We start from the raw sequence: 15,432 nt of genomic DNA on the forward strand, positions 1-15,432 counted from the left end.
GTGGTTATAATTACACTTCCCCTATGAACAGCATACTACAACGCAAACGGGTGAAAGGATTACAGCGAAATTTGGTATATAGGCTATACACGAAAAGCGCTCACGAAATTTCAAAAAAAAAAAAAAAAGTTCCCAAATATCTACTAGAGGGCACTTTTTCTGGAAAAGCATTACATTTAACACAATAAACGCCCAAAACGGAATACAGAAACAATATTAACAATCCAGAACAAGAATTATGAGTAATAAAATTTAAAACCGAGAAAAACTGTCAATTCTAGGAAAAAAATGTCGAGATTTGCATGCTTGCGAAGAAGAGAAAGCTTGATGCAAAACATATTAAGATAAGAAACGTTTGCAGTCGTTGTCATGTTTCATGTCGATTTTTCCAGCTGTAATAATGACGGTATCTTGATGCGACGTCGAATGACTTAAAAAACTTCATAGCGCTTCATGTGAGAAGCATCACAACTGATCAGTTACGATCTGTTGTTGAACACACTGTTCCATCGACTTCAAATTCTGCAGGTGAATGAGGGTGGTCACATGGAGCACCTTCCCTACACCATCCTGAATATGATTAACAATTTCTCCTCTTGTGCAGTTTTGTCCTAATCTGTTCTTGTTTCTGCAAGCTGAACTGTTTTTCTCAAACAGCGTACTGTTATTTTTTTCTTACTTCTACTTAATATTGTTCGATGACAAGGTTATCAAAAACTAATCAGTAAATGTTAATATTGTTCCTGTATTCCGTTTTGGTCGTTTGTTGTGTTAAAATTAATGTTTTTCTGGAAAAGATGCCCTCTGGTGCATCTGGAACATTTTGGAACTAAAATTTTTTTTCGAAATTCCATGTGAGCATCTCGTGTATAATCTATGTTCGTTGCAATCCGTTCACCCGTTTACGTTGTATGATGCTGTTTATAGGGGAAGTTTAATTATAATCACTCTGTAGTAACAACCAAATAGTCAATAATCAAAATTTAACTATCAATAATCAAATAGCTTTGAAGTGAATTTTTATAAAACTAAATGAATCTTGTGTAAGGGTAAATTCCAAGAAACAAATATTTTTTAAATATATATTAAATAATACAATTTTATATTTATATTATATACAAATATAATATAAAACTAAAATAACAAAATATATATATTAAATGTTCTTAAAATATAATAATTTGCTTAAATATATATGAAATAAATATAACAATCTAAAAAAACCCCACTTTTTTATTGTCAAGATTTTAAAAAAATATAGTAACAAGCAAGAAATGTATTAGTTTAAGATTTTAAATTAAAGCGAAAAATTAGGACAGAATGAAGTAAATTTTAAAGATGATAAGCAAATTTCAAAGATTCAATCTAAAATCTCTTCAAGATATTTTTCAAATGTATTATTTATGTCTTGTAATTCGTACCAATTTCTATTTCCTCCTCAATATTTAGATATATTTTTAGAAATATTTTTTTAGTTTTAATATTTAGATACATCTTATTTATCATATTTTTTTAGTTAACCTTCATACTGTACTTATTATCATAATTTTCATTCATGCATTCTGTTTGTGTGAAAGTTTTTTTCTTTTATTATTTGTCAACTACAATTATTAAGAGAAGCTACGAGTTTTTACTTTTCTGATTCAAAATACAGGGTGTTTATAAAGTCCCGGACCCATTTTGATGTTTAATAACTCATAAAATAATAAAGATATAAACAAACTTATGGCATTTATTGAAGGAATAACTCATATATTTTCCTTTTCAGGTTTGAATATTTTTATTTTTGTAAATATCGTCTGCGCGTGTGGTTAATTTCAGATAATTTCATTTTCCAGTCTAAATATCTGTACTTTTCTAAATATTGTCTGCTTATTAATTGCATTTTTCTCTCTTTTGTTTTTGGCAACTATTGCAATGTTATGTTTACTTTTGATGTGTTTGTTCTATGTAGTACTTTCGTATGTGATGTTTTATTCGAGCGGATATTAAGGAGAATGCATACACCACAAGAGAAAGCACAGATTTTATGGTGGTTCATAGAAATGAAATCGATAGTGCAAGCACAGAGAAATTTCAGAAGAATTGACCAAAAAGATCCTCCATCCAAAAACAGCATCTTGCGGTGGAAAAAGAATTTTCTAGAAATTGGAAGTATCGAAGATCAGAAACGTTCCAGACGTCCTTGCACAAGTGATTTTGATGTTGAGCGTGTCAGAGAGACATTTTTACATAATCCTAGAATATCTGCGAGATCAGCGGCAACAGAATTGGATATGCCAATTTCGAAGGTGTACAAGGTTATTAAGAAAAAATTAAGACTGCATGCATACAAAGTTCAAATTGTTCAAGTTTTGGAACCGAACGATAGGCCTAGGAGGATGGCCTTTGCAACAGATATGCTAAGAAGGATAGAAGATGCTGCTAATTTTCTGAAGAGCATAATGTTCTCCGATGAAGCATCCTTTCATGTTTCTGGCATTGTTAATCACCATAATGTGCGCAAATGGCTCTGTGGATGCCGACATGTTTGTCGCTACCTGGCGTGAAATTGACTATCGACTTGATATTCTCCGTGCGACGAAGTGGGCACACGTGGAAGTTCATTGACAAGGGTCATGAAACTTTTTGAGTCTATTTAACCATTTATGTTATTAATTTAAATCTATCTTTATTATTTTATGAATTATTAAATATCAAAATGGGTCCAGGACTTTATAAACACCCTGTATGTTGATTTGGAAACAAACATTGATCAGTTCATGATGAAATACCCAAAGACTTAATTTCTAACATTCATTATCAGATTCTAAATGCAAACTCAGAGTAAAATCTAAATCTAAATCATTGTTGAGTATAACACATTGCCCTGTATTAAAAATAAAATATCTAGACAGAATCTTTTATATTGAGTTCCAAATCCATTTTTGCAGTAATTAAAAGCAACAAGGAATAAGTATTTTAATGCTACATAGTAGCTAATATTTATATAGAATAAAAGCATGTTTTCATAAAAAAATTAATTTATTTTTTTTTTAATTTGAAAATATTTTTGAGCAAATATGTGCACTCTGCAAGATTCTTAGTAACATAAATATCAGTTTCGATGCATTTGAATGATTTGGGCATAAATAACAGATTTAAAAAAAATCCTCCAAAACTTTAAATATTGAAAAAAAAATATTCGTGAGGATAAAGGAACATAGTAGAGGGACGAGACTCTTTATAACCTCATTATGAGGAAGATGAAAATAATAGAAGAGTTTCAGGAACAGTTGCTTAATTATTTTCTAAGTTCCACATTTTTACAAGATAAAAAACACGAACATGAAAATACACGACACTCACTTAGAATACCATCTAATAATGACCCCCAAGAAGGATCATGGAAAATATACCTTGAGGTTAATAAGGTAACGCCATCTGTTGTATCAAAAGAGAAGTTAGTGGAGTTATGTAACCGCTACAGCATCATATAAAAAGTTGTTTTCACGAAGGATGTCACAGGAATAAAAATATCATGTCTTAACCGTTATCAGAGCATGAACATTTTAATTCGCAGAAATGGAATATAATGGTCCACTACAGTGTTGACCACCAACTGACCCTAAGTAAGTTTCCACTTGAAGTCATTTTACCAAATACAATTTTACAACACGCAAGATGTTACGGAGGAAGCGAACGTACTCCCTACTACCCCGGCGCAACTGTTTTCAGTGTAGTGCGTGAAAAAATAATGCTTTGCGAAAGCTGTAATGTGGACATTTTATTTATGGGTTCCAGTTCGATGATGATGGGTTTACTGTAAACTAAGTTTACGACATCAAAGCCTTCATTTTAGTGCCTCGAGATCTCGTAAAACGAGGAATTCGGCAGAAATGAAAGAAAAATTTAGGAACTCGATTCATTTTTAGGGAAGTTTGTTACAGAAGTTTTGCTTTGTGTATTTATTGGTTAATTGGTTGAATGACGAAAGGCTGTCGTGCGTGGATTTGATATTTGATCTTCTTTTGACAGAAATGATATATATATCCTTATTTGCCTAAAATCGTAGCAAGGAAAATCTAATATCCTTCCGGAAAATAGTTCTTCCTCTATAAATCTTTGACTTGCCCCTCATTTTCAAGCTTCAGTTTCTTATGCAAAACTTGTTTCGAATAATTTTTTGTTTAAATATAATTTCTCTACTACTAGTAAAAGATAATGCGTCTGTATGTGTATCTTTTGCCATTATGCAGGATAAACCATTGTATAAATATACCACATTTGGCACAAATATACTTTGGAGGGTAGGAACGTACAACTTCGAGAATATTTGTTCAATTTTCAAACAAATAAAAATTAAGCAGAATTTTAGTAAATTCAATTGATAGCTTATGAAAATCTGATGAATAAAAACGCTTTTTAAAATTATCTTAAAATTAAAAGAAAAATATTTTTAATGATATCAATTTGAAAAATATGCATTTTTTTAAAAAAAAATTCGACATATTTGAAATACACACATACACACACATATAGCATTCTTTAAATTAAGGAGAAACGGACATGGAGTTCTTTAAAAATAACTGAAGAGAAAGGCAGAAAGCAAGAAAAATCGCGGGATAGTATAACTTATATATATATATATATATATATATATATAAGTGACCAATCTAAAGTAAGAAATATTTTGAAAACGAAACGAAATGGTATCGGAATCGCAACTAAAAATTATTTCTTATTCAAACAAAGGAACAGGGAAAACTTCATAGTATTTAGAGAGAGCAAATGCAGCGACTTCTAAAACACAGATGAATTGAGACAAAAGTATTAAAGAAGTACTGGATTTTCTTAAAGATAACAACATTAATAAACTTAATACTTATGATTTCGAAAATATATACACCAAATTACCTCATGAAAAATTAATAAAGGTCTGCAATTTTATATATGAAGAATATTTAAATGAAAATGTCATTCCTAAAAATAACTGGCTAGAGTTATGTAATTTTAATATTACTGAAAATTACGTTTTTAATGGTATTAATTTTTATAAACAAGTTAAGGGAATTCCAATGGGAACAGCTTTCTCAAGTGTTTTAGCTAATATTTTCCTACATTACTATGAGAAAAAATAATTAAATATAATTTAATAAACGGGTAGAGATATATTGATGACCTACTTTTGATAAACTTCGACAATACTAATATTGTTACTAATTACTATCCAAAAGATTTAATTCTAACAGAAACAAATAAAAAATCAACTTGAGGCTACCTTTCTGGATTTAAAAATCGGAATTGCTAATGATAAAACAATAGTTGGTATCTACGATAAAAGGGATGATTTCAACTTTAAAATTACAAAACTATGTAACTACCATTCCAATCTAAACTCTAAAATTTTCAAAAATCTAATTTTCTCACAAGTTAACAGGATCAAAAGGGTTTGCAATAATAAAAATTCTTATATTGAAGCATCAAATATCCTCCTTAAAAATTTAATTAAAAATGAATTTTCTAAAAATTACTGTAATGTCAACTTTTTAATTAAACAAGGTATGGTTTGGGATTAATCTTTTGGCTTAAATAAAAATAGAACTTTCCTTGCATATTGGTTCACTCAATAGATGGCGCTGGGAGACAACAATTATTATTTACCTTTAATACGTTAGCTTTGTGTTTTTAAAAAGCGGGAAGTTATTTTATGTGTTATTAAGTGTTATTTTATGGTATTTTTGTTTTTATTGTTCTTTTTGTTATCGTTTTTTTACTTATTAGTGGTTATTTTTTCTAATTTGTTTTTTTTTGTATTGTCCTTTCTGTTAAAATGATATATCTCTTGAGCCTAATTTCAGGGGATTTTAGGGTCACGAGGAATCATTATTAGACTGCATAAAATTTTCTAATTCCCTCACAGAAAAAATCCTTTTTTTTAATCCCTGCCTGAGGGTAACCCTTGAAAAAGTCTTCAGGCCGGATTCTTTTTTTATTTGGTTTATTTGATTTTCCTATTAACTTGATTTTAATACTTTTGTATATATATATATATATATATATATATATATATATATATATATATATATATATATATATATATATATAAGTAGAATTTTTAAATATCTATTAATAACATATTTCAGATTTTCTTAAATTAATTTTTTTTAGCCATGATAAATAATCTTGGGGTTGATGAATTATGAGAACTTATCAGTTTCCGATATTATAACCTGGTGTTGGTATAAATTATATATCTGTGTAAATAGAAATACAGTTTTTGGTCGGAAATTCGCTACTTGGATAATAATAAAAATAAATAAATAAATATCAGTTAGATTTCTTAGTCTTTGAATGCGGATTTACAGCCAATTCAATTATACAAGCAATTTTTAAAAAAAAAACTTTTAGCAAATATTTTAAATTTTCATGTCAAAAATTTAATTATTCCGAACATTAGAAATAAAATGAGAGTATCCACTCATAGCCGATTATGATTGTAATTTGCTCTCTTGAATGCAGAAAAAAGTTTTAAGTTGCAGTAAAATACCAGTTAAGGTTATGAGATATTATTACGAAGAAAAAAGACTGATAAATAAGAAAAATGAAAAAACAATAAAGGATCAATCTATTTTCATAGGGGAAAACGTCAGCCGGAAATTTTTGGAATATGTCTAGAAGTGGAAATTCGAGATTTTTTCTTTTTTATATATATATATAAGCAGATTTTATGATAAAAATATAAAATTATTTCTATCCAATATTAGAAAGATCTAAACTATTAAATCATTACAGCAAACCATATTTGAGATTTTTCTCCATAATTATTGTATGCAATTTAATAAAAAGGTTTATGAGTTAAAAAAATCTAGTATCGCATAAACACGGAGCATTACAACATGTTATCAAATATCTAACATTATAATAAATACACTGAAGTTTATTGGAAATTCGAATGATGTTATGTAACTCGTAAATTGTTTTATCTTAAAGTGAAATGCATCAATAGGATTACTTTAGTTTACGATTTATCAAAAGCCTTCTAAAAAACCAGTTATGAATATTAAAACACTTTATTTAAAAAGGAAGCTACAAGTGTGTTAAGACTAGCAGTTTAATTCACAGTTTTTAAAGGCAAAGGTCATCCGTTTCACAGCTTTTAGTTAAAAGAGTCTATTGCCAAGCCTTTCCCAATTATTTTTCGCGTAAACTACCCTTTACCTCAAATTCCACTCAAAGGAAACCTACATCAGCCCTCGGCCTTTGAAGTTCATGAACCTGAATGCTTAATTTCCTGCAAATGCAAATGCGGGAGAATGCAAATGTTCTATTTATAGCTGAACTCTCCAAAATAATGCTGCTGTCATTATGAAAGCCTGACAATGGAAAGATCGGAATTATGTGTTTCTTTATCCTCGATTCCACAGAGAAATCGATGTATTTTTCTCTTCATCTGATCATTAATAAGAATGAGGAATGATGGGTAAGTCGGGAATCGTGTGACCGAGAATGCAAATTTTAAATCCTTCCTAAATAAGTCAATAGGATCGAAAGTTCAGCCAGAAAGATGACCCGAGTGAATGTTAAACCACGGAGAATGATTCACGCACGACTTGAAAGAAAGTATAGCTTAGAAAAAGCTATATATATATATATATATATATATATATAAATATATATAAAATCAGTTTGTTGTTAATCGATAACAGTAGACTTTACTTTAAAAAAATTCCCCTTGTTAAAATTCTATAATATAAATACAAATGGGAAAAAAGCACTTACTCTACAATATTAAATACAAATAAAAAATATTAAATACAATGTTTAAGAAATATAACGAGCAATTTCTACAAACTGCATTTGAAAATAATTAATTTACAACACAAATGCAAAAAAAAAAAAAAAAAAAAAAAATGTAAAAGTCAGTCTGAAATGCAAAAACACACACACCCTTATTTAGTTTATGGTGGGCATAATTATAAATACATGCTAGTTAAGAAATTATGTGGAAATTTTTGAAATCTATTATTTTTACTAAAGTATAGTCACTATCGCATTTTGATATGATGTATCCTTTGAAATGTAAGAACTTGCACCGTATATTTTCCCTGTATATAGAAGCAAACGTTTTTCATCCTCTCTATTTGACCAGTCATTCGTTAATTCTTTTATTTACTTTCGTGTTAAATACATTTTTCAAGGAATACCAGAGAAAATACCGGAAAAAAATTACAGAAAATATTGCAGAAAAATCGATGAAATCCATCCATACTTAAAATTGGAGCACTTAGAATTCAAAACCATTTCTAAAATCGAATTCTGAAGGCAAAATGTAAGTAGTTACGTCAGATATAAATTTAAGTATAAAATGTAAGTACTTTAATTTAAGTAGTCTAATTTAAATTTAGATAATGTAAATAGTTTAATTTTTATATTCAATCAATACTGAATATATTTTGTTATCTAAAATTAAAATGAAACTTTATGCATAATTTTTAGATTTAACAAAAATTTATGCCTAACATTGAATATTGGTAACTCACAAATATCTACATACAACAAATATTTTGCAATTGAATGGCATATATATATATATTGTATACAGATTGCAAATATTATACGATTATCTTTATACTCATTAATCAAGTCGAATAAATTGATAACACAAAATGATATTATATAAATGTCGACACTCATTTTTAAAAAAAGTCATAGTTACGATTTAATGCAAAATTGTAGCATTTACATAAACAAGATTAATATGTAATTCATTTCGCAAAATTATTTTAAATTAAAAAGACATTATCGCTGCAAATGGCATTCAAGCCAATGCAGTTGTGGCAATATGTTCACTTAGCAATTATGAGGGTCATAAAATGACCCCCAAAATACACTAATTGATATAAAATCACTAAACAATATATTTAAACGTGATTTTCTTTTTCATTGCATTAATTACCACAAAAAGGTGTAATTTAAAAATCGGATGCGCAATTTTCAATCATTTTTATTTTATACTAACATAACATATTTAAATAATTGCAATAATTATCATAAACAGCCACTGCTTTTACCAATTATATTTGCAATTTGAACAAATTCATATCAATTTTAGTACGCTAAAATTTCTCATTAAGCTCACAAAAGATCCAAAAATCGTTTGCTCGACTAGAAACAAACATAACTCCATGACAACAACCTTGCGCATTTAAAACAAGTTTTTGTCTTCTCTCTTAAACCTCAGCCACTGATTAGTATTCCGGCATTACAACAAATGCACGTGCAAAGTTAATGCGAATGTTTTAGAACAATCTTTATGTTTTAATCCATTCGAAGGCTGTTCCGTTTTTTTGAAACTGGCCTCGATGGAATTGGGAAGATCGGGATGGTTTCGAATCTTCTGCACCATCGAGACAGGGAGCGTCCGTCCTTAAAAGACCACACCCCATTTTCACGCCCAAAACAAAGAAAACGAGTTTAAAAAAATAATGGATGTCCTCGCTCTTAATTTTTATTTACTGTTAAATACTATCCTAGAATTTTATTTTGCCTCAAACGATTTTTGTAGTCTTTCATTTTTCGCAATTCGATGATTTCTCTTATGACATTTTTGCACAATCAAAACAACGGTGTCAGTTACAACATTTTATAAGTGCTGGATGGCATCGAAGATAACAGAGTTATGAAACCCATGAAAAATTTAGATCCATGAGCTGAATAGCTTATGAGGACAAAACTAATCTCGAGAAGGACAAAGGAGTTTTAGAATGGCAACCTAGTTTTTCGTTTGGGTGCGTTTTAAATTATATCTTTAATTCAAAACTTTTAACAAATAAAGAATAAACTGATTCATCAAAAATTAGATAGAAAATATATTTAAAACAATTTAAGTTTGGCTTGATTTAAACAACCTAAAGAAAAGGTTACAGTTAAGTTATTTAAATTAAAAAAATACATTTGTAGTTTCTCATGCTTTTGCTCTTATAAATGATTAACAAGATTCCGGCATTTTAAGCTTTGCCTTGTTACTGGCTTACATAAAAAGTTTTTTATTGCTGATTTCAAGTTTCACCACAAAGATAGTAATTTTAAAAGAAAAATTTTCTTATAATTTCTCTTTATAAATTTTATTTTAATCAATAATACGATAAATCCATTTGAATGAATAATTTATTTTTGAAATTTTTGATATATTTGCAATTTTTGAAAAGTTTATTATAATTAATGGAAAGAATAATGCTGGTAGCTGGAAAGCTATTTTTTTTAAAGTTTCAAAGTAAAGTGAAAATAATTTTTTTTTCTACTCTGAAGTTGCAGAGAAGAAATATTAAATTCTCAATAAATTATTAATTGATTAAAAATATAATCAAAATTTCCAAAATATTTTCTTAGTGAGCATTCGCTAATTCCAGAAATAATTATGTATCAAAATTGGTATTGAAATTCGACCAATCTGGAATATTGTGTATTTTACACAATTTTTGCATCAAGCAGTTTACAAATAGTTTGCCAGTTTCAAAACATCAATAAAATTACATTTCCTGTCTCAATTTCCAAAATTGATGCATGCAAATAAATAAATAAATTACATTTTTAGAATAATAGAAATAACAGGGGAAAAAAATTTAACTTCCTATAACAGTAGAGTATTCAGACGATCTCAAACGAAATTTTATTGAATGATAATTGAAACGATATTGAACGATAATTGAAACGATTCAACTATCAAACGATAATTGAAACGATTCAATTATCAAACGATAATTGAAATATTTATTTTAAATATCACTCAAAATAACACGGAACTTGAAAATGGAATATTGGAAACAATAATGATTATATGCCACAGAAATAATTATAGTATTTGAAAGTTTGAATAAAGACGGATGCAATTTAAAACGAAATTAAAGACTTTCAAAGATATTTCGAGCAAAAAGAAATAAGTTGGAGCGTTTATTTTGATAGGCATTTTCAATTTGAATAGGTCAACTATTTTGTAAAAACTAGTTAAATTTCCATTCAGAAAGACTTCAAACATGGGATTAGATTTTTTAAATTTCAATTCAGATATAAATTAAAGTCACGCAAAACTTTATAATAGAAAAAAATGTCTTTCAATGCATATACGGACAAACAAAACCATTTAAACAAGTAGTTAAATTTCCATGCAAAAAAAAAAAAAATACTTTAAACACAGAAAAAATAATCAAGAAACTAATTTTAAGGATAATATTAAAACCTTAGGACTGACTGTACAAATTATTTTAACCTTCATGCAACCTTCTTTTTTCTTTGAGGATGCTTTTCAAATCCCCTGGGGCTTTCAGCTGATTTTTCCTGGTGAAAACTCCGTTTACCATTAACAGGTGATGAACTCCACGAACACGCACTTAAAAAATGGGATCAAGGTTGTCAAGATGAGCATGTACCAGTCGTAACCTTCTTTCGTTTTCTTCAAATTAAAGACATTCATCAGCAATTACAAAATACTATCAGGTGAAAATGTTCGATTGATAAATGCATTCCCTGTTTCCCTCTTTCACCTGAATAGGTTGTGTTTATAAATTCGAATACATGCCAGCGGTGGTCTTCGTTTTCTTCTCTAGGGCAAGCTTGCGTTCATGTGCAATTCGAAATTATAATTGGTGATATGATGCAAGAAATGGTATAGCCATAAAGGAAATAAATCGATAAAATATCTCATTCTTCAAAATATTGATGCCAAATATTTTAAACAATGTTATAAATTCTTTCTTGCAATTTTAATAGTTTTTTCATTGATTATTAACTTTTAATTAATCCTATACTTAAACTAATGAATTTAACGAAGGAAAATCCAGAGTCCTAAATTATATTTATTTTTTTCCCATTTTTCCAGTGATCGTTTTAATCATAGTATTTGAAAAATACAATTAACTCTCATTTATATTCAGTCTGAAGTATACGTTTTTGTCGCACCAAAAGCCAAAGTAAAAAAAGATGATCAAATCTCAATCTCCGGTTAAAAAAATAGTTTAGAATTTAATGGATCAACACAATCTTGGGATTTGTGATGACTTTTTTTTTGTCAGCAGAATGCTATCAGGTAACGAAAACAAAGAAGAAAATGAGAACGAATCGAATTAAGCAATTTAAACACTGAATAGCTTGGCATTTTAAAGGTTAAATACATACATATGTTATTATTTTAATTAATTTCTCATCATCAAGAAACATATGATTTTAATCGTCAAATTATATAAATTTTTAGATCAGTTAGAGAAATTTTAGGTAAATTCTTTATAAAATTTACATCAGAAAGAACAATGTATTTCAATGTTTATTTTGCAAAAGAATTTTAAAAAAAATCTTTAACCAGATGTTTTTTCAAATCTTTTGAGAGATTTTTGGTTGATCGTAACAAATTACTTTCATAGCGTTCATTGCATTAAATATGAGTGCTCTATTTACACCACGTATATCAAATGCAAATGCTAACAATATCCTAGTAAACAAATTCTACCATTTAAATCAGTTCATCGGTTACATTATCTGTTTTAAAAAGAACTTAGCTCTATTTCTAAAATCATAGTAATAAATAAGCGTCATGAGAGGAAAAAAAATGAATACCTCTTTTGTATATCTTCCCATACAATTTGTTCATAAGAGATTAACTTCTGACACAAAAGGAATGTCATTAATTCTGGAACTTAAGGAAGTTTTATTTTTTCATATTCAGGACATCTAAGATCATATCCACCATAGCAATGGATTATGAATAATCGTGTTCCCGCATGATAAGATATGATATCTATTTTGGAATAATGAAAATAACAAATGGAATATATTCAACGAGACATTTTTAAAATGCACGCCTTGTTTCAATTTAAGTTTCTCTCTCTCTCTCTCTTTTCAACTGAATTTTTTAATATTCAACTGAACTTGTTTATAATCCCAGCACAACTAGAAAATAATTATAATTAAATAGAAATTTTAAAAACTAGTTTACAGTATACAATTTAGCGCAACATAGATTAGGTTACAAAAATATTTACCATGAACCAAGAATTAGAGATTTTTATATAAAATTCCTATAAAGGCGAATTTTCTTTTCAATTTGATTGAAATTTTTGACGAACATTTTAAAATTCTTTTAGGTGTGAAATCTATCATCATTTAAATGAAGTTAAATTAAACACGCCTCCAATTTCTAGATAATCCAAATTTCAAAGAATTTTGAATAATTTTTGAAAGTCGAGAATAGATATTTTTGTGCCATATATATTTTTTAACAACAGAGATTAAATAATTGAAACAAATAGTAGAAATTTCAGTTAACGATTTACAAATTAGTAGCTATTCGATTATGTAGGACTTATGTAGGTCTCGCCAATCATTATGTAGGACTCGCCAATTAGGATTATGTAGGATTCGCCGATCATACTTTTAAAGCGAAAAGTTAACCGAAAATAATATTCAATCGCCAGAATTACTGGATGCACAGAAAATGAATTTGAAATTATGTAATTTGAAAAAAAGTGAAGCTAATTTTGAAATATACTAAAAGCATTACAATAACATTAAAATATTTATTAATAAAAAAAACGTCTTTTATATTTATTGTGTCATATTTTCATTCCATATTTGTGCACTTACTCACTTCTGTCCGCGAATCTGAAGTCACAGCGAAATTGATTTCAATTTTCAGTAATTCAAAATTATTGGTTACAGTCCAACGTTAATAGTAATCTTTTTTCTAGGAGCAAATTAAAATTAATTTCGCTAATTTACAAATTTTTTTTCATATTAAAGTTGTCATTGTATAATATTACTTTAAAAGTATTGCTAAATTTATTCTTTAATAAAAAAAAGTTCAATACCACATGTACGAAAGTCATTTGATTTTCAAAAACTTTATCGACAAAAGAATATTTATTCATTTGTTATTTGAATATTTCATTTATCTTTTCCTGTATCTAATATCTTGGTTTCACATAGTGAAATTCATAATGAAATGAGGTTTTGTTTATACATATCTAAGTTTACTTATGAATAAAGCATTACGATTAGATGCTCTAAAGCCTTCAAGCCATTTTATGCATAACAATAGTTCTTAAAATATTTTAAAACTGAATATGCATTTAAAAATGAAAATAATATCTTATTTCTGTTCGTTTTTCTTTAGAAATTTAAGGAATACTATTTTATTCATCTTTTTAAAGCTATGAAATATTTGAGGAAAACGCATTTAATTTGTTAATTTAAATGAAAATTCAAGAATAAAGAAATCCGTTATACAATAAAGAAAAATCCGAAATAAATACATTTGATATATCTGTTTCTTCTTTGAATTTTCTTTTTATTTCTTAAAACTTCGTATTCGTAAATTCGTATTTCAATAAATATTATTAATTCACTTTTTCCTTCTAAATGGTAAGTTTAATTATTTTCATTTTTATCTTTAATTGTTAATTTTTCCTGTAAAATGCTGTTTCGATTTTAAACATATTTTCTGATTAAAATACCAAATTTATCAAGGAAACCTATTTTTGAAATAAAAATATATAATTATACTTACCATTTTTTCCTTCTTCAAGAATCCTTAAAGCACGAATTCAATATCAGCAGACGGTATTTTTCAAAAGTTCTTTTATTGTGAAATTCGAGAAGCTATGAAGAATCCACCCGCAGGAGAAAAGAAAATCGAGAAGAACAAATAAATGAAAGAGGAATTAACTCTCCCACATCCAACTCTTCTTAAGGTAGACCGGTTTCCGACACAATAAGTGGCTGACAGGTGAAGGTATGCGTCTTTTACCTTTGTGATGTTAAGGGCATTTTAAAACTTCCACCTTAACTTTCGCTCGCTAAGGGTTGCACGGATTCCGCGCCAAATCGGATTTCAGTCGCGCCAAAAACTTGGAAAAGGTTTACTGCAAAATGGGGTCAATGTTTTTTAAAAAAATCTTTTTATTTTTATTTTATGTCAGTATAACGATTATGTCAAGAAAATGAATTTATTTATTATATGATTTACATTCTTGGCATTTATTTCAAAATTAATGGATTTATTATACAATTTTATATTTTATATTATAGTTTGTATTTATATTTCCATAAATAAGCGATGAATTAAAAACACAATAAAAGAAAGAAATAACTGATTTCTATAAGTTTTATTTAACGTAAATTGATATTTTTGTTCATATCCAATTCAATAAAATTGACAATTATTGCACAGATAACGCTTGAAAATGGAGTTTAATTTAAAATTGAAAATGGAGTTTATTAAATAAATGGATAAATTTTTAAGCTAAAGACGTTTTTTTAATATATTACTTGAATTCTAAAATCTTAGTGTCTTGAATGAATTAAATCTTAATGTCAAGCATACAGTTCATAGATGCGATGCACGATTTCTTAAATTGTCAATTTAAAAGAACAAAATGTATGTCAATTTAAAAGAACAAATGA

The 15,432-nt window shown here is 27.8% G+C and overlaps 1 protein-coding gene across 2 annotated transcripts in view; it reads right to left on the reverse strand.

Moving 5' to 3' along the window:
* Positions 1–14,783, reverse strand: part of LOC129968815 (DNA-directed RNA polymerase II subunit rpb1-like) — a 50,590-nt gene extending 35,807 nt beyond the window's left edge. For both annotated transcript variants that reach the window (XM_056083083.1, XM_056083082.1), the window contains exon 1: positions 14,537–14,783. In XM_056083083.1, the coding sequence (XP_055939058.1) occupies positions 14,537–14,539 (3 nt within the window). In that variant the 5' untranslated portion in view covers positions 14,540–14,783. The remainder of the gene's footprint in view (positions 1–14,536) is intronic.
* Between the last annotated feature and the right edge of the window lie 649 nt (positions 14,784–15,432).

Source organism: Argiope bruennichi, chromosome 5 (assembly GCF_947563725.1).
Source record: "Argiope bruennichi chromosome 5, qqArgBrue1.1, whole genome shotgun sequence".
Lineage (NCBI taxonomy): Eukaryota > Metazoa > Arthropoda > Arachnida > Araneae > Araneidae > Argiope > Argiope bruennichi.